This window comes from Mobula birostris, chromosome 5 (assembly GCF_030028105.1).
Source record: "Mobula birostris isolate sMobBir1 chromosome 5, sMobBir1.hap1, whole genome shotgun sequence".
Lineage (NCBI taxonomy): Eukaryota > Metazoa > Chordata > Chondrichthyes > Myliobatiformes > Myliobatidae > Mobula > Mobula birostris.
Genome location: NC_092374.1, coordinates 186,902,658 through 186,927,600, shown reverse-complemented (window position 1 = coordinate 186,927,600; position 24,943 = coordinate 186,902,658). Strand labels below are relative to the sequence as shown.

General features: G+C 44.9%; 1 protein-coding gene across 1 annotated transcript in view; it reads left to right on the top strand.

Moving 5' to 3' along the window:
- Positions 1 to 859: 859 nt before the first annotated feature.
- LOC140198136 (uncharacterized) overlaps positions 860 to 24,943 on the top strand; it is a 187,348-nt gene continuing 163,264 nt past the window's right edge. The window contains exon 1 of the mRNA XM_072259094.1: positions 860 to 916. Coding sequence (XP_072115195.1) covers positions 868 to 916 — 49 coding nt within the window. The 5' untranslated portion in view covers positions 860 to 867. The remainder of the gene's footprint in view (positions 917 to 24,943) is intronic.

Sequence of the window (24,943 nt, the reverse complement as noted above, 5' to 3'; positions counted from 1 at the left end):
GAAAATCCTGGAATACTATACAATATTAGATTGCTTCGAAAACAGTCAGCATCGACATGGGATTCCTGAAAGGGAAACCATGCTGTGGTGTAAAATGTCCCACAATAGGTGAGGGAACAAGATTTAGCCACTTGTAATTGTGGGGTGGTCTATACCAGTGAAGGTTCAGAGATGAATGTCGTTACTTTTGTTTCTCAGAACCCTGTCAGTCCAGTAAAAATGAACAAACTATTTAACAGGTGAATGGAAATCTTCTTCACTCAGAGGACTGTAAACATTTGGAATTCTGTGTCTTGGTAATTTATTGCATTAGAAATTGTGAATACTGAAACATAAGATGTTTTATGAAAAGGTGGAATCTTGAACTCATAATCTACCTTGCTGTGACCTTTCACCTTACTCTCTATCTGCATTGCACTTTCTCTGTAACCCTTTATTCTGCAATGTTATTGTAACACCTCAGTGCACAATGTAATTAATTGATCTGTATGAACGGTATATGAGACAAATCCTTTACTTTATTTGTGACAGTAATAAACTCATTTACCAGTTTCATGTGAGGATGATCGGAACATCAGCTATGATCTTGTGGACTGACACAGCAGATTCCAATGACATAAACTCCCCTTATTTCTCAATACGTTGTTCAGTTCTGTAATCAGACTGAGTCTACCTTCCTTTCATTTTCACAGGTAGCTGAACCACTCCTTGGTTCAATGTTCAACGTTTATGACTGGAAGCTGTTGTTAATTTTACTCTCCACACATCCCCCAGTCTCAGTGCTCAGAGTCCAAAGTCCAGGAATCTGAGACGTTGGAAACTTCCCTGAATTGTCTGGAAACTTTGGCTCCCGCTCGGTGCTTGGATATGTTGTTGCTCGCTCTTCTGTTCACTCTGGGAGTTTTTCTCACGGAAGGTAAGGAGATGGTTTTACACTCAGTCAGGACACAGGAATGGTTTAGACAGACACCCAGATGGGACATCCCCACTCCGGCACTCAATACCACAGCACCACTCAGGTACAAAACGGCACCCGCCCGTCATCTCCTCAACAGGCTATCCAGGCAGCCTCCTCCTGTACTGCCATGTGGAGGCTAGACACAGATCAGAGGTACAGCACCTCTTATTATTAGAGCACCTCTCATTATGTTCTTATTATTAGAACATTTGGAAGTTTTTGGCAAGAATGGGTCAATCACCCCACTTACTTAATTCCTAGTTTATATTTGAAAGTCTCTGAGTCACTACTATCAACGACATAACTAGGCAGTTTGTTCAATGTGTCTGCAACTCGCTGTATAAAGAAATGCCTCCTGATGTCAGTCTGAAATCTCCCTTTAACCAGTCTCCACCTAGTCCTCACTGAGGGATTAATTTTGAAGTAGCAGTTGGCATCCACCTTACTTACACCCTTAATGATCTTGAAAACTTGTGTCATGTCTCCTCTCATTCTACATCTACTTAGGCTAAAAAGATTTAGCTCTTTCGTTCCTTCTTCATAGCTTATACCCTGCAGACCTGGAACGAGTCTCATTGCCCTTCTCTGAACTCTCTCCAATGCCTTCACATCCCTCACAAAATATGGAGACCAAAATTGCACACCACACCCAAGGTGTGGCCTCATAAGCACATTGCACAGCCAAAGGAGAACGTCTCTGGACTTGAACTCCACTGAGCGCATTATATAGGCCAACGTTCCAGAAGCCTTCCTAATCGCTTCTGTGCTTTGTCTGGACGTTGATAGTGATGAGTCTACCAGGATGCTCAAATCCTCTCATACAGTGCATGTTCTAACTCAAGACCACCATTGCACATTTATATCTAACATTTCCACTCCCTATATGTATTATTTTACATTTATTTACACTACATTTCATCTGCCATTTATCTGCCCACATCTGGATTTTGTTTAGATCCAACTGTATTGATTCTGCTGCCTGAATGTTATCATGTTGTTATGTTCTGAATGTTATTATGTCTTGGTAGTCTGCAGCCTGATAGCATGAATACTGATTTTTCTAACTTCAGGCCACTGACCCTCTACCTCACCTACCAGCCACCATCTGTCTATCACCCACACATTCCTCCCTCTGGTTTCCCTCTCCCCTCCTTCCATTGATTCTGTCCTGTCCAGTCAGGTTTTTCATCCCTTTGTCAGTTCCACTTATCACCTCCCTGCTTCTTACATCAGTGCCACTTTTCATAATTCCTCACCTGCCGATCACTCCCCTGGATCACATACCTGGATCTACCTCTCACCTACCAGATTTTGCTCCACCCCTCCCGCCCCACATTTTCTAGCTCACTCTCCCCACTTTCTTTCCACTCCTGAAGAAGGGTCTCAACCTGAAATGTCAACTGGCTGTTTCCCTCCAGAGATGTTGCCTGACTCCAGGTTATGGGTACATCACATCAAACCATGGGGACTTAGCAACCGTAATATTCTTCAAGAGACCCAGTACCATTTTTATCTTTATCTGAAAATGCCCTGGTATATTATCCCACTCCACACTGATCTTGCTGTCCTCCTCATCCTTCTCCTTGGTGCATGCTCCATCCTTCATCCTGACGGTGATGTTTTGCTGGCAGCTTACAAAACTAATAGATATTGCTTTTTATGAACTACCATTGCTGGTACTTACTACCTGTGATCTCTCTTTAAGAAATGTGCTTTTGAACTGTCTAAACAAACTAGCAATTTTATGATCTCCTGAAGGACTCTTAGTTGCTTAACTTAAGTCCATCACCCCTACTGGGGCATAGCTCACCAAAGTCCTCTGTCCTGGGTCAGGCATTTAAGTATTCCCCAGGTGTAGCCCATCATATGTCTCTGTGGCAAAGATGTTTCTCTCTCCCAGGGATAAGGTCTTTAGAGCTTTTGTTGCAGTTTCTGTAGCTCTGGGTTTTTTATGGGATTGGGCTGCTGGCCCCATGCCAAACTCCTCCTTTCTCAGCCCAAGCTTGGGAACATCCATGGAGATTGATTGATAGGTTGATTTATCTATTGGTCAATTCATCAATTGATTGATTGACTGATTGAATTTGCACCTTTTGTCTTCTTTTGCACATTGATTGTCTATCAGTGTTGGTATGTGTGTGGTTTTTCATTGATTCCGTTGCTATTGCTTTGTTCTACTGTGAATGCCTGCAAGAAAATGAATCTAAGGGCACAAACCAGTTTCTGGGCTGACTTTGTTTTTTTCCCTATAATTTTCATGTTTGTTCTTGTAAAAATGATGTTTATGTTTAATATATTTTCTCCTTGTGAACACTGCTTATATCATGTATCAGTGCTGATGTTGCAAGTAAGTATTTCATTGCAGTCGTGCACAGAGGTACATGCATAGTTGACGGTCACATGGGTGGGAGCTCAGAGTGTGGGTGAAGATATGAAACAGCAAATGGCAGAAAGCATTGATAAGGACATGAGAAAACAGAAGCTGTTAAGGACAGGAAAAGAAAATAATAGGAACTGTAGTTGACCATCACCCTGTGAAACATACTGTCATTTAATCTGACTATGGCTGATAGGCCCCAGTCTTCATTTGATATTTAGCATATTCTTCAATTCACTAATCATTCAGAAAATCATCTATTTCCTCTTTAAAAGGCAGGGTCTCCATTACCCTTTGGGGTTGAGTATTCCAGAGAGTCTCTGCCTTCTGTGAGAAGAAATTTCTGTGTACCTCAGTTTTAAATCAGTGGCCCCTAAACCGCCTGGCCTGCTGAGTTCCTCCAGCATTTTGTGTGTGTTGCTCAGATTTCTAGCACCGGCAGATTTTAAAAACGCAAACACAAGAAAATCTGCAGATGTTGGAAATTCAAGCAACACACACAAACTGCTGGTGGATCGCAGCAGGCCAGGCAGCATCTATAGGAAGAAGTACAATCGACTTATTGGGTCAAGACCCTTCATCAGGACTAATGGAAAAAAGAGATAGTAAGAGATTTGAATGTGGGAGGGGGAGTAATGAAGCCAAGAGCTGGGGAGTTGATTGGCAAAAGGGATATGAGGCTGGAGAAGGGAGGGTATCATGAGATGGAAGGCCTTGGAAGAAAGAAAGGTGCAGGGGAGCACCAGAGGAAGTTGGAGAACAGGCAAGGTGTTATTGTGAGAGGGAAAGAGAGAGAGAGAAAAAAAATTATATTTTTAAATTAGGGATGGTGTAAGAAGGGGAGAAGGGGCATTAACGGAAGTTAGAGAATTCAATGTTCATACCATCAGGTTGGAGGCTACCCAGACGGAATATAAGGTGTTGTTCCTCCAACCTTAGTGTGGCTTCATCTCGACAGTAGAGGAGGCCATGGATTGACATATCAGAATGGGAATGGGATGGGGAATTAAAATGTGTGGCCACTGGGAGATCCTGCTTGCTCTGGTGGACAGAGTGTAGGTGTTCGCGAAGCGGTCTCCCAATCTGCAGATTTTCTCTTGTTTGTGATTTTAACAGTATCACTCTTTGAGATTCTGTCACTAGAGGAAATAACTGAACATTTTCATTGACATGCCCAATTCTTCGACCTCCAAAGAATACAAATGCTCTGTCCACAACTGGTACGATTTGGTGATAAGATAAGCATTTCCTATCAGGAATTAGCCTAGTGAATTCCTGTTGGAATACCTGCTATTCTGAAAATAGAGGCATAGTACATGTGAAGGTGTTATTACAGTGAAGTTGTGTCTTTTGATATAGAATGGGCAAATCAAATTAGTGATAATAATACGGATCAATTCTACCGAAGGCCATATACCTTGGGGCAGCACGGTAGTCTAGTGGTTTGCACAACGCTTTACAGTACAGACGACCCAGGTTCATTTCCTGCCACTGCCTGTAAGGAGTTTGTACATTCTACCCGTGACTACGTGGGTTTCTCTGGGTCCTCTGGTTTCCTCCCACAGTCCACAGATACACTGGTTGGTAGGTTAATTGGTCATTGTAAATTGTCCTGTGATTGGGTGAGGATTAAATCAGGGGATTGCTGGGATTGCTGGGCAGCGTATCTTGAAGGGCCAATTCCACACTGTATCTCAAGAAATAAATAAACCCTTTGGGTGTTGCAAGGACGTGGCTGCGGGGGGAATCCAAGTGCTGGACACAGGCACGGAGGCAGGATCGAGAGGTGTTAGCATAGTCGCGAGCGTGGAATAGGTATTCCATAGAGTCTTAACACGGAGACAATGTTCACGTAGAGAATCCAGGAAAATGATGCAGAACTTAGAAATGACAGTCCTAAAGAACCATGAAATGAGGTTACTCATACAAGAATCGACCAACGAACTGGCAGCTCCTTGTTGTGATTGCAGGGTTGTTATCCTTTTTATCTGATGGAACTGTGATTAGTGGAACTGGGAATGATTGGGAGTAGATGAGGGGATTGAGGCCCAATTGCTGAGATAATAGCAAAGTGGGGGATTGCCAGACAGGACCATGACAGTTGGTATTGGTAACATGTATTAATTACATAGAATCCTGCAGGCCAGAAGCCTAGAGAGTTTTGTACTTCATCTTTGAGGAAGCCTGGATCACCTTTTTGGTTCAGAATGTTAGAAGTTTAAGGTTTATGGGCCAAACACAGGCAAATAGTATTAGCTTTAGATCAGCAACATCTGGAGATGGGCCAATCTGGAGGATGAATATCTGGAATGTAGACAAAATTGTTTATGAGCATTTCTGTCAATCTTCACAGAGATTACAAGAAGCTAAGGGAGTGAATAATTGAAGGAAATTTGTATTAATAAATAAAAACAAACTGGACATGTAGAAATAGCAGTCACAGTGAAGAACTGGTGCTGGCAAAAGTAGTGGAATTGAAATGTGATAAATTCTAAGACTCGATGACCTAACTTCAATAGTTTGAGAAAGGTAATTATGAAAAAGGTGGATTGTGTTTCTGGTTTTCGAGACTTCCATGAATTCTGGATGGCTCCTGCAGAGTGGAGGGTGGGAAATGTGAACACTCAAAGAAAGAAGGGAGACATAAAGCAGGAAACGATGGAGGTGTTGACTACAGTAGAAGGAAAATGTTGGAATTTGTGACAAAGGATATGAACCATTTGGAAAGGAATAAAAACAGAGAATGTTGGTAACTTATGAGACTAAGTTTGTTAATGTGACAGTTCAAAGCAGATCATGCCTCTCTGTCTGTGTTATGTGTCACTAATCACAGGGCTAGTGCTTATCATGACCACCCGACCAAGCTGTCTTAATAGAGAGAAAAACAGAGCCAAATCATAGATGGATGACTGGTCGAAATGGCCAGTTCTGATACAGTCAGCAACAAGTTACCGAACGTTGGGGAATTCAATATTGAGTCCGGAAGGTTGCACTGTGTAACACTGTGCACTCATTGTAACAGGGCGGGAGGCTGTAGACATTGAGGTCAAAGTGGATGGAGTACTGAAGTGGTAGGCAATAGGGGGTCAGAATGGCTGCTCTCTGTGGATTGAAGACGGGTGATCCTAAAGGGATCACACAATGAGTTTTTGATTTTCCCAGTGTCCAGCACTGAATGCAGTCACTCAATTGGGGGAGGTACAAGTGAATCACTGATTCACCTGAAAGACTGCTTGTGCCTCTCAATGATGGGGATGGAAGTGGGGGAAATGTACACTGCATACCCTGAGGGTGCAGAAGAAAATGTCATAAGATAGCAAGTGGTTGGTGAGATAAAAAAGCAGAAAATGCTTGAAATACTTAGCAGGTCAGGCAGCATCTCCAAGAAGAGAACGTTTCAGTTTGAAGACTGACTATTTCAAGCATTTTTTAAAGATTTCCAGCTTCTGCGGCACTATAGTATTTAAATGGTTAGTGTGAACAGAGGTAAGACAAGGAGTCAGAAAGGGACCAATATTTCTGAACTGCTGAAAGGAGGAAGAGAGGATGTGCCTGATGGAATTTTGCTGGAGCTGGAGGGAATTGTGAAGGATGTGGAGACCAGTGGGGTGGAAGATGAGGAGCAGGATAGTTTCTGTAGTTCTGTCTTCATGGGTCAAGCAATATTGCACAGAGACCCAATTGTTTTCAGGCCAGAGGTGATTATAGGCAATTAGTTACTCCATTTTTGATGGCAGAGGGATTTTGTATAGGGAAATGCTTGCAGATTTTTCAAGGGTAGTGTAAGATCGTCCTTTACTGCTGCCAGTCCTGATAAAGGGGAGTAGTAATAGAAACACAGAAAACCTACAGGACAATACAGGCCCTTGGGCCCACAAAGTTGTGCCGAACATGTCCCTACCTTAGAAATTACTAGGCTTACCCATAGCCCTCTATTTTTCTAAGCTCCATGTACCTATCCAAAAGTCTCTTACTAGACCCTATCGTATCCACCTCCACCACCGTTGCCGGCAGCCCATTCCATGCACTCACCACTCTCTGCATAAAAAACTTACCCCTGACATCTCCTCTGTATCTACTCCCCAGCACCTTAAACCTGTGTCCTGTTGTGGCAACTATTTGAGCCCTGGGAAAAAGCCTCTGACTATCTGCACGATCAATGCCTCTCATCATCTTATACACCTCTATCAGGTCACCTTTCATCTCCGTCACTCCAAGGAGAAAAGGCCGAGTTCACTCAACCTGTTTTGATAAGGCACCTTCCCCAATCCAGGCAACATCCTTGTAAATCTCCTCTGTATCCTTTCTATGGCTTCCACATCCTTCCTGTAGTGAGGTGACCAGAACTGAGCACAGTACTCCAAATGGGGTCTGACCAGGGTCCTATATAGCTGCAACATTACCTCTGCTCCTAAATTCAATTCCACGATTAATGAAGGACAATACACCGTATGCCTTCTTAACCACAGAGTCAACCTGCACAGCTGCTTTGAGTGTCCTATGGACTCGGATCCCAAGATCCCGCTGATCCTCTACACTGCCAAGAGTCTTACCATTAATACTATATTCTGCCCCACTCCTCCCTCTCTGATAGTGATTGGAAGTTCAGGGTGGAGACAATGGTGCTGTTGGTAGCACAGGCTCTCCTTGGTGTTATGTCAGCGGGAAATCTTCGGAGGGAAGCTCCGCATCATAACCATATCCAGTCGACTTATCTGCTAAATCATTCCAATCCCTATCTCCATATCTATCCACCTCCCCTCCTTCAGACCCAAAAGCACATATTACTCCTCTCTGTGCAGCAAGTTGGTCCCGCAGATTTTGTATTTGCTTTAAACACTTTGCATGATCCCCACTGTTGCTTTTCTTTTCATCTACTGATTTCTCTATCACATTTTTAGCTGCTTTTAAATCACTCCACTGTTTCTTTAATTCCTCCAGCTGGATGGCTTCCTCCTGTTTACTCTTTTCTTTACCCAGTTTCTCACACTTCACCTGAAACTGGTGCATACTCACCATCCATCCTTCTCTGCATCTCTACCTCAGCTTTTCTTTAACGTTTTCTACCTCCTCACAAAGCCTTTAGATTTCCTGTTCCAATATATCTCACGCGGCGTCAGATTTGTGTCGACTTTCTATCAAATCCTCAGTCAGACAGGCTACTGCTACTGAATTTTGTGATCGGTTAAATTCCTTGTTTGAAACTTTACCCTGAGCGACACTGAAAAGTGCTTTGCCAGTGGTTTTCCCTTCAGCGCTGCTGTGAAGAGCATTCTCCCTGGGTCTCTGGAGAGGGTTAGCACAGCCAGTGCACTTGAAGCGTCTGCTTTTCTATTCATTCCTTGACAACTCAAATGTTGCATTTCAGTGTTATTGGCTATGGGTCATCTGACTGACCTTCACCACCTTCTTACTGACTCTGGTCCAAGCTGGCATGCATTTATTGCCCTTTTCTGTTTGGAAGAAAGGGTCCTGGCGAAGGGTTTCGGCCCAAAATGTCGACTGTACTCTTTTGCTAGATGCTGCCTGGCCTGCTGAGTTGCTCCAGCATTTTGTGTGTGTTGCTGGGGTTTCCAGCATCTGCCAATGTTCTCTTGTTAGTGAAATGTGTTGGCTACGTTCACAACCAACACAACCTCAGGATGTTCTGGGGCCGCCCACAAGGGTCACCACACATTCCGGAGCCAACACAGCATGTCCACGATATCCAGCAGAACAACACAAACAACAACAACAGTAACAGCATCAAAACAAAACTACGACAACAAAACAAGCCCCTTTCCCCCCACCCACCCACTCACACACACCGGACAGGCTGTGTCTGGGTCTCCAACCTCCAGTCCCTGTTCTGTACTTGCAGACACACAGACTATGAGTGTGTGAAAGAGAATAAACTGTGCAAATACAAAACAAAAGAAATAATAATAATAAATAAATAAAGTGTTGGCGCGTGGTGAAGTGGTTAAGGCGTTTGTCTAGTGATCTGAAGGTCGCTAGTTCGAGCTTTGGCTGAGGTAGCGTGTGTGTGCCTGAGCAAGGCACTTAACCACACATTGCTCTGCGACGACACCGGTGCCAAGCTGTATGGGTCCCAATGCCCTTCCCTTGGACAACATCGATGTCGTGGAGAGGGGAGACTTGCAGCATGGTTATTTCTTAATTATTTATTATTATTATTATTTCTTTTGTTTTGTATTTGCACAGTTTATTCTTTTTCACACACTCATAGTCTGTGTGTCTGCGAGTACAGAACAGGGACTGGAGGTTGGAGACCCAGACCCAGCCACAGCCTGTCCGGTGTGTGTGAGTGGGTGGGAAGGGGGAAAGGGGCTTGTTTTGTTGTCGTAGTTTTGTTTTGATGCTGTTACTGTTGTTGTTGTTTGTGTTGTTCTGCTGGATATCGTGGACATGCTGTGTTGGCTCTGGAATGTGTGGTGACCCTTGTGGGCTCCCCCAGAACTTCCTGACGTTGTGTTGGTTGTGAACACAGCCAACATATTTCACTAAGAAGAGAAAATCCAACAACACACACAAAATGCTGGACCAACTCAGCAGGCCAGGCAGCATCTAGGAAAAGAGTACAGTTGACGTTTCGGGCCAAAACCCTTCCGCAGGACCCTTTGGTCTGAACAGAGAAGGGCAATAAATGGATGCCAGCTTGGACCAGAGCCAATAAGAAGGTGGTGAAGGTCAGTCAGGTGACCCATAGCCAATAACACTGTAATGCAACATTTGAATTGTTAAGGAATGAATAGAAAAGCAGACGCTTCAAGTGCACTGGCTGTGCTAACCCTCTCCAGAGACCCAGGGAGAATGCTCGTCACACCAGCGCTGAAGGGAAAACCACTGGCGAAGCACTTTTCAACATCGCTGAGGGTCAATTTTCAAACAAGGAATTTAGCCAAAAACAAAAGCCAGTAGCAGTAGCCTGTCTGACTGAGGATTTGATAGAAAGTCGACACAAATCTGACGCCGAGTGAGATATATTGGAACAGGAAATCTAAAGGCTTTGTGAGGAGGTAGAAAACGTTAAAGAAAAGCTGAGGTAGAGATGCAGAGAAGGATGGATGGTGAGTATGAACCAGTTTCTGATGAAGTGTGAGAAACTGGTTAAAGAAAAGAGTAAACAGGAGGAAGCCATCCAGGGAGCTAAGAGCCAGGTGGAGGAATTAAGGAAACAGTGGAGTGATTTAAAAGCAGCTAAAAATGTGATAGAGAAATCAGTAGATGAAAAGAAAAGCAACAGCGGGGATCATGCAAAGTGTTTAAAGCAAATACAAAATCTGTGGGACCAACTTGCTGCGCAGAGAGGAGTAATATGTGCTTTTGGATCTGAAAGAGGGGAGGTGGATGAATATGGAGATATGGATTAGAATGATTTAGCAGATAAGACGATTAGATATGGTTACGATGAGGAGCTTCCCTCCGAAGATTTCCCGCTGACATAACACCAAGGAGAGCCTGTGCTACCAATAGCACCATTGTCTCCACCCCACACTTCCAATCACTATCAGACAGGGAGGAGTGGGGCGGGAAATAAAAACAGGAATATAACATACACTACACCGCTTGGGGTTCAGCAGTTGAGGGATATTGCGAAAGATATCAGGACATATATCAGAATCAGAATCAGAATCAGGTTTATTATCATTGGCATGTGATGTGAAATTTGTAAACATGGCAGAAGCAGTTCAATGCAATACATAATCCAGCAGAGAGAGAAGAAATAAAACATAGTAATAAATAAATGAGTAAATTAATTATATATATTGAATAGATTATTTAAAAAATGTGCGAAATCAGAAATACTGTATATTAAAAAAGTGAGGTAGTGTCCAAAGCTTCAACGTCCATTTAGGAATCAGGTGGCAGAGGGGAAGAAGCTGTTCCTGAATCACTGAGTGTGTGCCTTCAGGTTTCTGTATCTCCTACCCGATGGTAACAGTCAGAAAAGGGCATGCCCTGGGTGCTGGAGGTCTTTAATAATGGACACTGCCTTTCTGAGACACTGCTCCTTGAAGATGTCCTGGGTAATTGGTAGGCTAGTGCCTAAGATAGAGCTGACTAGATTTACAACCTTCTGCAGCTTTTTCGGTCCTTACAGTAGCCCTTCCATACCAGACAGTGATGCAGCCTCACACATCAAAGTTACTGGTGAACGCAGCAGGCCAGGCAGCATCTCTAGGAAGAGGTACAGTCGACGTTTCAGGCCGAGACCCTTCGTCAGGACTAACTGAAGGAAGAGTTAGTAAGAGATTTGAAAGTGGGAGGGGGAGGGGGAGATCCAAAATGATAGGAGAAGACAGGAGTGGGAGGGATGGAGCCAAGAGCTGGACAGGTGATAGGCAAAAGGGATACGAGAGGATCATGGGACAGGAGGTCCAGGAAGAAAGACAAGGTGGAGGGGAACACAGAGGATGGGCAAGAGGTATATTCAGAGGGACAGAGGGAGAAAAAGGAGAATGAGAGAAAGAATGTGTGTATAAAAGTAAATAACAGATGGGGTACGAGAGAGAGGTGGGGCATTAGTGGAAGTTAGAGAAGTCGATGTTCATGCCATCAGGTTGGAGGCTACCCAGACACAATATAAGGTGTTGTTCCTCCAACCTGAGTGTGGCTTCATCTTTACAGTAGAGGAGGCCGTGGATAGACATGTCAGAATGGAATGGGATGTGGAATTAAAATGTGTGGCCACTGGGAGATCCTGCTTTCTCTGGCGGACAGAGCGTAGGTGTTCAGCAAAGCAGTCTCCCAGTCTGCGTCGGGTCTCGCCAATATATAAAAGGCCATATCGGGAGCACTGGACGCAGTATATCACCCCAGCCGACTCACAGGTGAAGTGTTGCCTCACCTGGAAGGACTGTTTGGGGCCCTGAATGGTGGTAAGGGCGGAAGTGTAAGGGCATGTGTAGCACTTGTTCCGCTTACACGGATAAGTGCCAGGAGGGAGATCAGTGGGGAGGGATGGGGGGGACGAATGGACAAGGGAGTCGCGTAGGGAGCGATCCCTGCAGAAAGCAGAGAGAGGGGGGAGGGAAAGATGTGCTTAGTGGTGGGATCCCATTGGAGGTGGCGGAAGTTACGGAGGATAATATGTTGGACCCGGAGGCTGGTGGGGTGGTAGGTGAGGACCAGGGGAACCCTATTCCTAGTGGGGTGGCAGGAGGATGGAGTGAGAGCAGATGTACGTGAAATGGGGGAGATGCGTTTAAGAGCAGAGTTGATAATGGAGGAGGGGAAGCCCCTTTCTTTAAAAAAGGAGGACATCTCTCTCGTCCTAGAATGAAAAGCCTCATCCTGAGAGCAGATGCGGTGGAGACGGAGGAACTGCGAGAAGAGGATGGCGTTTTTGCAAGAGACAGGGTGAGAAGAGGAATAGTCCAGATAGCTGTGAGAGTCAGTAGGCCTATAGTAGACATCAGTGGATAAGCTGTCTCCAGAGACAGAGACAGAAAGATCTAGAAAGGGGAGGGAGGTGTCGGAAATGGACCAGGTAAACTTGAGGGCAGGGTGAAAGTTGGAGGCAAAGTTAATAAAGTCAACGAGCTCTGCATGCGTGCAGGAAGCAGCGCCAATGCAGTCGTTGATGTAGCGAAGGAAAAGTGGGGGACAGGTACCAGAATAGGCACGGAACATAGATTGTTCCACAAAGCCAACAAAAAGGCAGGCATAGCTAGGACCCATACGGGTGCCCATAGCTACACCTTTAGTTTGGAGGAAGTGGGAGGAGCCAAAGGAGAAATTATTAAGAATAAGGACTAATTCCGCTAGACGGAGCAGAGTGGTGATAGAGGGGAACTGATTAGGTCTGGAATCCAAAAAGAAGCGTAGAGCTTTGAGACCTTCCTGATGGGGGATGGAAGTATATAGGGACTGGACATCCATGGTGAAAATAAAGCGGTGGGGACAGGGAACTTAAGCCTGTCAGAATGCTCTCCGCGGTGCATCTATAGAAGTTTTTGAATGTATTTGTTAACATGCCAAATCTCTTCAAACTCCTAATAAAGTATAGCTGCTGTCTTGCCTTCTTTATAACTACATCAATATGTTGGGACCAGGTTAGATCCTCAGAGATCTTGACACCCAGGAACTTGAAGCTGCTCAATCTCTCGACTTCTGATCCCGCTATGATAATTGGTATGTGTTCCTTTGTCTTCCCCTTACTGAAGTCCACAATCAGCTCTTTCGTCTTACTGATGTTGAATGCCAGGTTGTTGCTGTGGCACTATCCTACTAGCTGGCATATCTCACTCTTGTACGTCCTCTTGTCACCGTCTCAGATTCTACCAACAATGGTTGTATCATCCACAAATTTATAGATGGTATTTGAACTATGCCAAGCAAAACAGTCGTGTGTATACAGAGAGTAGAGCAGTGGGCTAAGCACACACCCCTGAGGTGCACCAGTGTTGATCGTCAGCGAAGAGGATATGCTATCACCAATCCCCACAGACTCTGGATCCCTGGGGATGATCTTAGGGAACTCTTCCATGAAGTTAGTTACCAGAAAGCAATACACGGTCTCAGTAATGCCAAGGAAAGGAGATTGATTACAATGTGCTTGTATCTGAACACTTTGTCAGAAAGACTGCGCCATGCTGGGGGAACAAATAAGGAGTTAAATAATGTGGTACTGACTGTTCTGGGTAATAACAACGGGGACCCAATATATGATTTGTGTAAATGTTACCAGAGGAAAGGAGAATTATGCATTTGCATCCTCTCTGTGGATGGTGTTTCAAGGGATGTATGGATCAACATTAGATCGAGATCATTTCGAACCAGAACCCTACAGACAGGTGGATAAGTACATTAGTGTCTCATATCACCAACAAATCTAGAAAGATGTTGGAACTGTTTGATCCCAGTGACCCTACACACACTGAGGCAAGGGTACTGAGGAAAATGAATGGAGCATGGCAGAAGGATGTACAGGAATAATTCAGAGGCAGCTAAAGTGTTTTCACTTCAAGAAAATACACAGGGTATCGTGTGGGGTAATGCAGTTCAGGGTAGAAGCCAGCAGAGAGATTGTAAAAGGGAAGCAACACAGTGCTGGATTTCCCCTGCACCCAACTGAGGAAGTTGCTGTTGGGGGCAGGGATATGCTGAAATCTGCTGTTTTAGATGTGGCAATGTGGGCCATTGTGCCCGGAACCCGACAGCGGACAGTTCATATGATCAGAATCCAAACAAAATCAGTCATTGGTGTTACTGATGGGTCAGAACATGTTGGAATTTTGGTTAATGTGGGGATTTCATGCTTTAAACTTGTTGAATGTTGTTTACTTGTGCATAATTTATAACTTCAACATTTCTTTGTTTACAGTCTTAGAGTAACACAGTTCCTCAATATTGTTGGATTATAACTGAATATATTTGGTAATGATTTAACCCTCAAGAAAATAAGATTTTCAGAAATGGTTTAAGCTGTCAATGGTTTGCATGTTTTAATTATGTGTAGTGTGGCCACATGTGAGTTCACTTGTGAGGGAGGGAGAGAGACTGAAAGAGAGTGAGTAAGTGTGTGTGTGTGTGTGTGTGTGTCTGTCTGTCTGTCTGTGAGAGAGAGAATGCAAAGGCTGTTTTGAAGAGGCTGTTCCTTTAAGAGGTTGCATCAATGTGTTATGTGACAGGGACACCCACCCAGCAGTTTTTCCCCCCTTTTCTCTTCGGTCCTTTGAAAAATGTGTGAAAACTTTTCATGGAGAGAATTAACTGCTTATTCTAAGATTTTCAATTTCTAGCAAAGATTCGGAGGGATGAACAGTTCAAACATGGATTCCGAATATGAGATGCCCATATTTCAGAGGGATATGGGCATTCAGGAAAACTGTTGACGAGCGGACAGTTAAATTTGGAATTAGAATTTAACACCTTGGAAAGATTGGAATACTTGAGGAGCAGCGATATAAACAAGAGAGTATTTGCAAATGCCAGAAATCAAAGGAATACACACAAAATATTGGAAGAGCTCAGCAGGCCAGGCAGCATCTATGGAGAAGCGTACAGTCAATGTTTCAGGCAGAGACTCTAGTTCAGGACTGGAAAAAAGAGATGAGAAGTCAGGGTAAGAAGGTGAGGGAGGGGGATGAAGAAATACAAGGTACTGTAACAGGTGATGGGTGAAACAGGGAGAGGGGGAAGGGTGACGTAAAGAGCTGGAAAGTCGATTGGTGAAAGAGATAAAGGGCTGGAGAAGGGGGAATCTGGTGAGAGGATGGAAAACCAGGGAAGAAAGAAAAAGGGGGAGGAGCACCAGAGGAAGGTGATGGGGAGGTAAGGTGATAAGATGAGAGAGGAAAATGGGAATGGCAGACATGCCACTTCTCCCGGAAGTTCCAGGAGTCTCCCGCATATCGATGGCAGCTCCGTGACACCCGCAAATTATATACCATATCCTGGAAATTGATTTTTTTTGAGAGGGAGATCGAGAGCAAGAGCGAGAGCGAGCATCCTGATTGGTCTCTCTTTGTGCTAAGTAGACCTATCAGTTTTCTCTGTGGGCGGGCATTACAGTCGACCTCTGTCTCCCCATCAGTTCGGTTTCGTGTCCTGCACTGCCATGGCAGAGTGTTTCAAAAAAATATATAAAACACACTTCACCCCAGACTACACTAAAGTGTAGCCCTGCCTAATAGGGGTCAAAAATAATGACAGTGTTGCTCGCTGCACTGTTTGCAACAGTGACTTTTCTATTGCCCATGGTGGGTTAAAATGTAAAAGACATGTTGAGGTGAGTTTAACAGGTGTCATCCATTCACTAGCATAGCGAATGTTATTTAAACTAGCTGGCCAGCTGCTAAGGAGCTACTCTATTGATGTCCTACGTGATGACGCCAAACTCCCTGTAGACGTGCTTAAAGTTGTAATAGAATAAAAAAAACGACTCCATGATAAAGATAGCGGAGTCAAGGGATATGGGGAGAAGGCAGGAACAGGGCACCTGATTGTGGATGATCAGGCATGATCACAGTGAATGGCAGTGCTGGCTCGAAGGGCCGAATGGCCTACTCCTGCACCTACTGTCTATTGATAATATAATATAATGTAAGTACAGAAATAGCAAAAAACTCTGCCTGCTCATCACCCAAGACAGCAGCTATCGTGAACGTGGCACTGGAACCTGAATGTTCAGAGGATCAGTACAAGTTCGTCCGGACAGATAAAAGGCCAGACAGTATTTTGGTTGATGAAAGCAACGATATCATGTGTGAGAAGGAATGTGCCATTTTAGCCGGGTACTAGAATGAAACACAGGATTAGGTAACAGTTGGATTTGAAGACATGCAATGATACCAAAGCTGGAAACATATTCAACCTCATTGCATCATCCATGCATGACAACCTTGAATTGTCTACTTGTGTAGGATTTAGCAGTGACAACTGCAATGTGACGATTGGCAAAAACAACTCTGTCTTATCAAGAGTGAAAGCACAGGCCCCTCATATTTACAGAGTTGGCTGTCCAAGTCACCTGGTCAACAGCTGTGCCAAAACTGCTGCGAAGGAGTTCTCAATGCCACCTGAAGAACTGCTCGTTGACATCTACTACTACTTTGAGAAAGGTTCCAAACGAAGAGAAGACCTAAAACAGTTTCAAGAGTTCTGCAATGTTGCCCAGCAGAGAGTACAAAAGCATTGTCCTACACACTGGCTTTCTTTAGGAAAAGGTTTGGACCAATGGCCAGCCTTTCTTTCACATTTTGAGTCAAAGAGTGAGAATCAGAAGTCATCTCATATTCAGAAGAGGCTGAAAGACCCCCAAATGAAAATATACACATGCTTTCTCCATAATGTCACACAACGTTTTGACAAATTCAATTTGAGTTTTCAGAACAAGGCACCTATCCTCTTCAAGTTGGATCAGAGCGTGGAAGAGCTCCTGCAGGACACAGCAAGCAGATTTATTGAGCCAAAGGTATTGAGAGAACAGAACATTCAGGAGATAGATGTGAGCAACCCTGAAATTCACCGCCCAGATAAAGAGCTTTTTACTGGGTACCTGGCAAGGAGGCAGTTGCTAAGCGAGGAAGCACAAGAGATCCCCCCTTACAAGACAAAGCAGTTCTTCAAAGATGCCAGAGCATTCTATGTCAGGTGCTTTCAAAAAATCTTGGAGAAGTTCCCAATGAGAGACCAAATCTTGTGAAAAATCTGTCAGTGGTCAATACAGAGAGCCAAGATGAGGTGAAACCAGACCAGATTTTGACTTTGGCAGACGGATTTCCAAATGTGATCAAGGCAGATGCTAGAGAACAGCTCCACTTGGAAGTCCTGGATTATGGCTCAACTAACCTTGAAGGACTGGTGCCAAACTACAAAAGTTTGCCAGTTGATGAGTTCTGGGGGAAGCTGTCCAAAGTAAAATCTGTGAGCACAGGGCAGCTGAGATTCAAAGAGCTCTGCCAGTTGATGAAGCTGCTTTTGGTGCTGCCAAATTCTAACTGTGATGTAGAAAGGGCATTCAGCATGGTGCATCACATTAAGACAGAATTCAGAAGTCAGCTGCCTCACAAAACACTTGCGAATCTGATGTCTTGCAAAATTAACAAATTAATTGACACAGACTGCTCTGAGGTTGAGACTTCTGGCAAAATGCTCAAATCTGCCAAGCAAGCCACATGACAGTACAAGGAAAGTTTCCAAAAGAAATAGAAAAACTATTTGCATTAGCGTTTAGCTATTAGCATTGAGACTGCCAACAAAATACTCAACCAGGAATATATATATATATGTGTGTGTGTGTGTGTGTGTGTGTGTGTAAATAGATTCAATATGTGATCAAATAAATTGTTGTGTTCTTTCATAATCAAATATCCTGTATACATGCACCCTTGGAGGTCGACCCAGGGGGGGAGGTGCATATGGGGTTGTAGGGGGCGCGGTGCTACCTCCCTGAAATGGTGGTGATACCTCCCTGAAATGAGTTTTTGCAGGGTGGGATGTCTGGAATGGGGAATGGCGAATGGCGAAGGGGGGCAGCAGTTACCGTAAGCTCGGGAAATTGATGTTCATGCCATAAGGTGGGTGGCTATCCAGATGGAATATAAGTTGCTTCTCCAACCTGCGTGTCACCTCATCGCAGCAGTAGAGGAGGCCATGGATTGACATGTCAAAATGGGAATGGACAGTTGAACTGAAATGGGTGGCCACCGGGAGAAACCACTTTTTCTTGCATAGATGCTCAGCGAAGCAATCTCCCAATCTACGTCAGGTCTCACCGATATATAGGAGGCCATGCCGGGAGCACCAAATACAGTGGATGACCCCAGCAGACTCACGGGTGAAGTGTTGCCTCACCTGGAAGGACTGTTTGGGGCTCTGAATGGTTGTGATGGAGGAGGTGTAGGGGTAGCTGTAGCAATTGTTCCGCTTGCAAGGATAAGTGCCAGGAGGGAGTTCACTGGGGAGGGATGAACGGATGGAAAGCCCCTACTCATTCTGTGCTCTGTTACGGTATATACTTGCAGAAGAAAAGAGAAAAGAATATGGAGTCATAAAGGTGAAATCGAATAAATATAGAAATAATCATAAGATATTGATTACCGGTTATATTTTGGTCCATTTTGCTGAAAAGGAGGTGTTTAGTTGCTATTCTTAGACCAGGAAAAGAATAAAATAATTAAAATTCTTGTTTGGACCTTAAGAGCATAAAACATAGGAGCAGAATTAGGCCATTTGGTCATCAAGTCTGCTCTGCCATTTCATCATGGCTGATCCATTTTGCTCTCAACCCCATTCTCCTGCCTTCTCCCCATAATCTTTTATGCCCTGAGAAATCAAGACCCGATCCATATCTGCTTTAAATACACCCAATGACCTGGCCTCCACAGCTCCCTATGGCAACAAACTCCACAGCTTCACCACTCTCGGGCTAAAGGAATTCCTCATCTCCATTCTAAATGTCTGTCTTTTTATTCTGAGTCTGTGCCCTCTGACTCCTAGATAGGAAACATCCTCTCCTCATCCACTCTATCTTTGCCTTATTAACCAAAGGGGAGTCATTTTTATTTATGGTTTTAACAACTGTATCTATGAAAGTTGCAGCAAGGCAAGGGTTAAAATGAGGTGCTGACAGAACAGTGTGCAGACATTGTAGAGTTACTGAGCTGAACGTGGTTCCCCAAGCAAAACTCAATCCTTGACAGCCCAGCTCCTCTTTGCTCAGTGTCTTTGCCACACTGGGAACCAAGGCCACCAGGTATACCAAGACAAGATACAGATAAAAACAAAGGCACACCAGCAATTGGACAGTGATTTTACTAATTCTAATGTATTATTGGCCTTTAACATGTACATTTTACTGGTTATTAGTACCTGAAATATGTATTATGATTGGAATTTAAATATGCAAATAACAGGATTCAGAAGAGTATTAGGTTATTATTGGATCAATATCTGTATAAAAATCATCAATTTTGAGCTGAGACTTCAGAACAGTTTAAAGACCCTGACTGAGCTCTTCTCCTTGTGCACAAGTAAATAAAGTGTGATTGTCAAACGAGTGCAATTGTAAAATACCTGTCCAATAGCCCATGTGCGGATGTCTGAATGAATTTGACATGGGATGTGTAATCATACAATTGTTCACTATTGTCTACTCCTCAATGTGAATATTACATGCTATTTGTAAATCAATGAGATATTTTGTCATTGTGTTTATTTCCTGTTTCACTGTCAGATATGAACATTTCATTGGAACTGATTTTTCTTTTTACCAAAATAAATGCAATGTTTCACACAGATCCAATCAAAACATTGCACAGTTGTAGCGAGACCACCTTACTTTTGTACTCCTTTTTGATTACGTTAAAGGTCAAAATCATTTTGCTTTTTTTATTGTTGTATTTCAAAATTCACTTTGTGTTTTGTTTCTGAGGGTGTCTGATCTCCTTCAACCTGAATATTCATTAGCCTCACTCCATTTGAAATTCCAATGTGGCTATTCTTTTATCATATTCCAAACTCAAGCCAACTGTCGTAGTTTCACAACTGATTTTTAAAACTTAAAAATAAATATTCATAATACAACATAGATACAAAAAGATTTGTTGCACAAAGAGTACTGTAATTTATTTTTAAATTCTTAGTATCATCTATTCAATGTATTCGGTAGTTTTAACTTCTCTTAAACAATAGCACCACCACGACTGATGTGGCCCTCGGTGATATTCAATGTTCGAGGGGCTTCCTCACCCAACTCTGCCCCTCCACATGTGGTGGCAGAAGGAGTTTAGACTGTGATCTTTCCCCACAGAGCCTTTGCATTGTCTGCACTGATCCTCAGCACATACTCCCACAGCCTGGAATATATCAGTCAGAAGCATTCCCTTACGGAAGCATTGTTGAGGATCCTGACCACCCATCCCACAATCTCTTCGACCCACTACTGTCAGGAAGGAGGTACAGAAGCCTCAGGACTAGGACTGCCCGACTGGGTAACAGTTTTGTGGAGGACAATTAAGCTTGAGAACTAAGGGTTAACAGAATCATGAGGATGGCATAATAAGAAACAGAATGGGTTGAACTTCCTTGTACTAATTTACAATAGATCATTTCATCAATGAGACATCGATTGTATAGGTGCTAATCGTCTGAGAGGCAACGTGATTACTGGTGCTTTTGGTACCCTGGTCAATGAGAAACCGATTGGATAGGTGCTAACTTTGTGTAATTTTGCTGTGCTGGACACCAACATATTTCTTGCAGACCAAAGACAAGGATCCTTGCATCTGACTCTATCTCGCAATCGTTAAAGAGTTGGAAGACCATCTCTTCCCACCACAGCTGTTCTGAGGGCAGTGTACCATGGGGATTAGATACCATGTACCAGCCAAGCGGTGTCTCAGTACGTGGCAAGTTCTGGTGATGAGGCATTCTGTGAGATGGTGCATACAGTTTGCTTGGGAAACTGACCCACAAGTCTCTGCCCAGTAGTGTCTGTAGGACATTCCATACTGACCACCGCCTGATGGACTTGTGCTCAGAAGCGTTTCCTTGGAAGAACTCTTTCACAAAGGACAGGTCGTGCGGCAACATCCAGCTGACTGTGACGTTGTACGTCAACAGGACCAGACCAGTTCTCTGCAGCATTATGGACAAATAAAACCTCAGCACAGGGTGACACTTGGTGTCCATATACTTTGCTTCTACACACACCCTGATGCAGCCACAGATGGGAACAGGTTACACCTGTGCCAAGTACCACAGCACTGACAGAACATCAGACACTGACGGCTAATTTCTTTCAAGTTACTGACAGAGAACGCCATTTCCACAAAGCCAGTTTTTCAAGTCAAGTCAAGTCGCTTTTTATTGTCATTTCGACCATAAACTGCTGGTACAGTACACAGTAAAAACGAAACAACGTTCCTCCAGGACCATGGTGCTACATGAAACAATAAAAACTACACTAGACTACAGACCTGCACAGGACTACCTAAAGTGCACAAAACAGTGCAGGGCAGTACAATGAATTATAAACAAGACAATAGGCACAGTAAAGGACAAATTACGATATAATAATAAATGATGTAGATGTCAGTCTAGACTCTGGGTATTAAGGAATCTGATGGCTTGGAGGAAGAAACTGTTGCCCAGTCTGTTTGTGAGAGCCCGAATGCTTTGGTACCTTTTGCCAGATGGCAGGAGGGAGATGAGTTTGTATGAGGGGTGCGTGGGGTCCTTCATAATGCTGTTGGCTTTATGGGTGCAGCATGCGGTGTAAATGTCTGTATTGGCGGGAACAGAGACTCCGATGATCTTCTCAGCTGACCCCACCATCTGCTGCAGGGTCTTGCGATCCGAGACGGTGCAATTCCCAAACCAGGCAGTGATGCAGCTGCTCAGGATGCTGTCGATACATCCTCTGTAGAATGTGGTGAGGATGGGGGGGTGGGAGATGGACTTTTCTCAGCCTTCGCAGAAAGTAGAGACACTGCTTGGCTTTCTTTGCTATGGAGCTGGTGTTGAGGGACCAGGTGAGATTCTCCGCCAGGTGAACACCAAGAAATTTGGTTCTTCCAATGATCTCTAAGGAGGAGCCGTCAATGTTCAGCGGAGAGTGGCCGCTCCGTGTCCTCCTGAAGTCAACAACCATCTCTTTTGTTTTGTTCACATTCAGAGACAGGTTGTTGGCTCTGCACCAGTCCGTTAGTCGCTGCACCTCCTCTCTATACTGACTCAACGTTCTTGCTGATGAGACCCACCATGGTCGTGTCATCGGCGAACTTGATGATGTGGTTCGAGCTGTGTGTTGCTGCACAGTCGTGGGTCAGCAGAGTGAACAGCAGTGGACTGAGCGCACAGCCCTGGGGGGCTCACATGCTCAGTGTGATGGTGTTGGAGATGCTGCTTCCAATCCGGACTGACTGAGGTCTCCCAGTCAGGAAGTCTAGGATCCAGTTGCAGAGGGAGGTGTTCAGGCCCAGCAGTTTCAGCTTTCCGATCAGGTGCTGAGGAATGATTGTGTTGAACGCTGAATTGAAGTCTTTAAACAGCATTTGAACGTACGTGTCTTTCTTGTCCAGGTGGAGGGTGGTGGCGATGGCGTCGTCTATTGAGTGGTTGGGAAGATACACGAACTGCAGGGCATCCAGTGAGGGGGGCAGCAGGGTCTTGATGTGCCTCACGACAAGCCTCTTGAAACACTTCATGATGATGGATGTGAAAGCAATGGGACAGTAGTCATTGTGACAGGACACTGAAGACTTCTTCGGTACGGGGACGATGGTGGCCTTGAAGCACGTTGGAATGACGGCGCTGCTCAGGGAGATGTTGAAGATGTCAGTGAGAACATCTGCCAGCTGGTCTGCACAACCTCTGAGCACTCTGCCAGGAATATTGTCTGGTCCAGCAGCCTTCCATGGGTTGACCCTGCATAGGGTGTTCCTCACATCGGCCACGGTAAGACACAGCACCTGGTCATTGGGAGGAGAAGTGGTCTTCCTCGCCACCACGTCATTTTCCGCCTCGATCCGAGCATAGAAGTTGTTCAATGCATCTAGGAGGGAGGCATCACCAGCACAGGCAGGTGGTGTTGTCTTGTCCTTGGTGATGTCCTGAAAGCCCTCCCACATGCGCTGCATATTGCCGCTGTCCTGGAAGTGGCTGTGGGTTCGCTGGGCGTCTGCACGCTTTGCCTCTCTGATGGCCCGGGACAGATTGGCCCTCACTGTTGTTAGGGCTGCCTTTTCGCCTGCTGTGAAGGCGGAGTCACGGGTCCTCAGCAGCGCACGCATCTCCGCGGTCATCCATGGCTTCCGGTTAGCGCGTGTAGTGATGGTCTCGGACACCGTGACGTCATCAATGCACTTGCTGATGTAGCTAGTCACTGATGCCGTGTACTCCTCTAAGTTGGTGGAGTCGCCATCAGTTTCAGCCTCCCTGAACATGTGCCAGTCAGTGTGCTCGAAGCAGTCTTGAAGAGCAGAGATGGCTCCTGCTGGCCTGGTTTTCACCTGCTTCTGAATTGGTCTGGAGCGTCTGACGAGCGGTCTGTATGCTGGGATTAGCATAACTGAGTAACTGAGGTGGGGGCAGGGCTCTGAGTAACCGAGGTGGGGGCAGGGCTCTGCCTGGTATGCGTTGGGAATGTTTGTGTAAACAAGGTCCAATGCGTTCACCCCTCTCGTTGCAAAGTCCACATGCTGATGGAATTTGGGGACCACTGACTTGAGATTCCCGTGGTTAAAATCTCCGGTGACAATAAACAGACCGTCAGGGTGTGCGTTCTGCAGTTCACTAATAGCTCCATACAGTTCATAGTTCGCCTCCTTAGCATTAGCGCTGGGGGGAATGTACACACCGACTATAAGGACAGTGGTGAATTCCCATGGTAAATAAAATGGTCTGCATCTAACACTAGCGACGAGCAGCAACTAAAACCAGCACAGAGTTCTTGCACCATTCCCTGTTGATGTAAACACACAAGCCACCACCGCGAGCCTTACCGCACAGAGCTGCATCTCTGTCGGCCCGAAACAAGGCGAGCCCGTCTAGCTGAATGGCAGCGTCTGGAACTCTGATGCTAAGCCATGTTTCCATGAAATCAAAAGCACAGCAGACTCCGAACTCCCGCCGAGTAGTCTGCTGGAGTCGGATGTAGTCCAATTTATTGTCCGGGGAGCGGACATTGGAGAGCAGAATGGACGGGAGAGCCGGCCGGCTAGGGTTTTTTTTTAGCCTAGCACGGACCCCTGCCCGCTTGCCACGCTTCTGCTTCCTCGCACACCGCTTACGACGTCTCCACTCCCAGCCACCGGCATCAGGCGACTCCGAGGACCGTAGGCCTGGTCCCTGAAGCAAGCCAAGGTCGCGTAGCTTCTCCAGCAGGTAACCATACCTCATGAAGGTTTGTTGTTGGGCAATTTCTGTACTGTAGCAGTGTCCGGCAATGGTAGATATGAACATCGGTTGCTCTGCTGTCCATGTGCAATTAAAAAATTATGCCCTAGTTTTAAACAAAAATTAAATTAAATTAACCCCAGGTCCGGAGAGGCCGCTGCTGCCTCCCGCAACATCGCCTTTTGTTTTACCGTCTCAATCTGCTCCAGCCATGTTTCAGCAACTCCAAACAAGATGCCCGGCTCCTTCAGGCCGTCAGA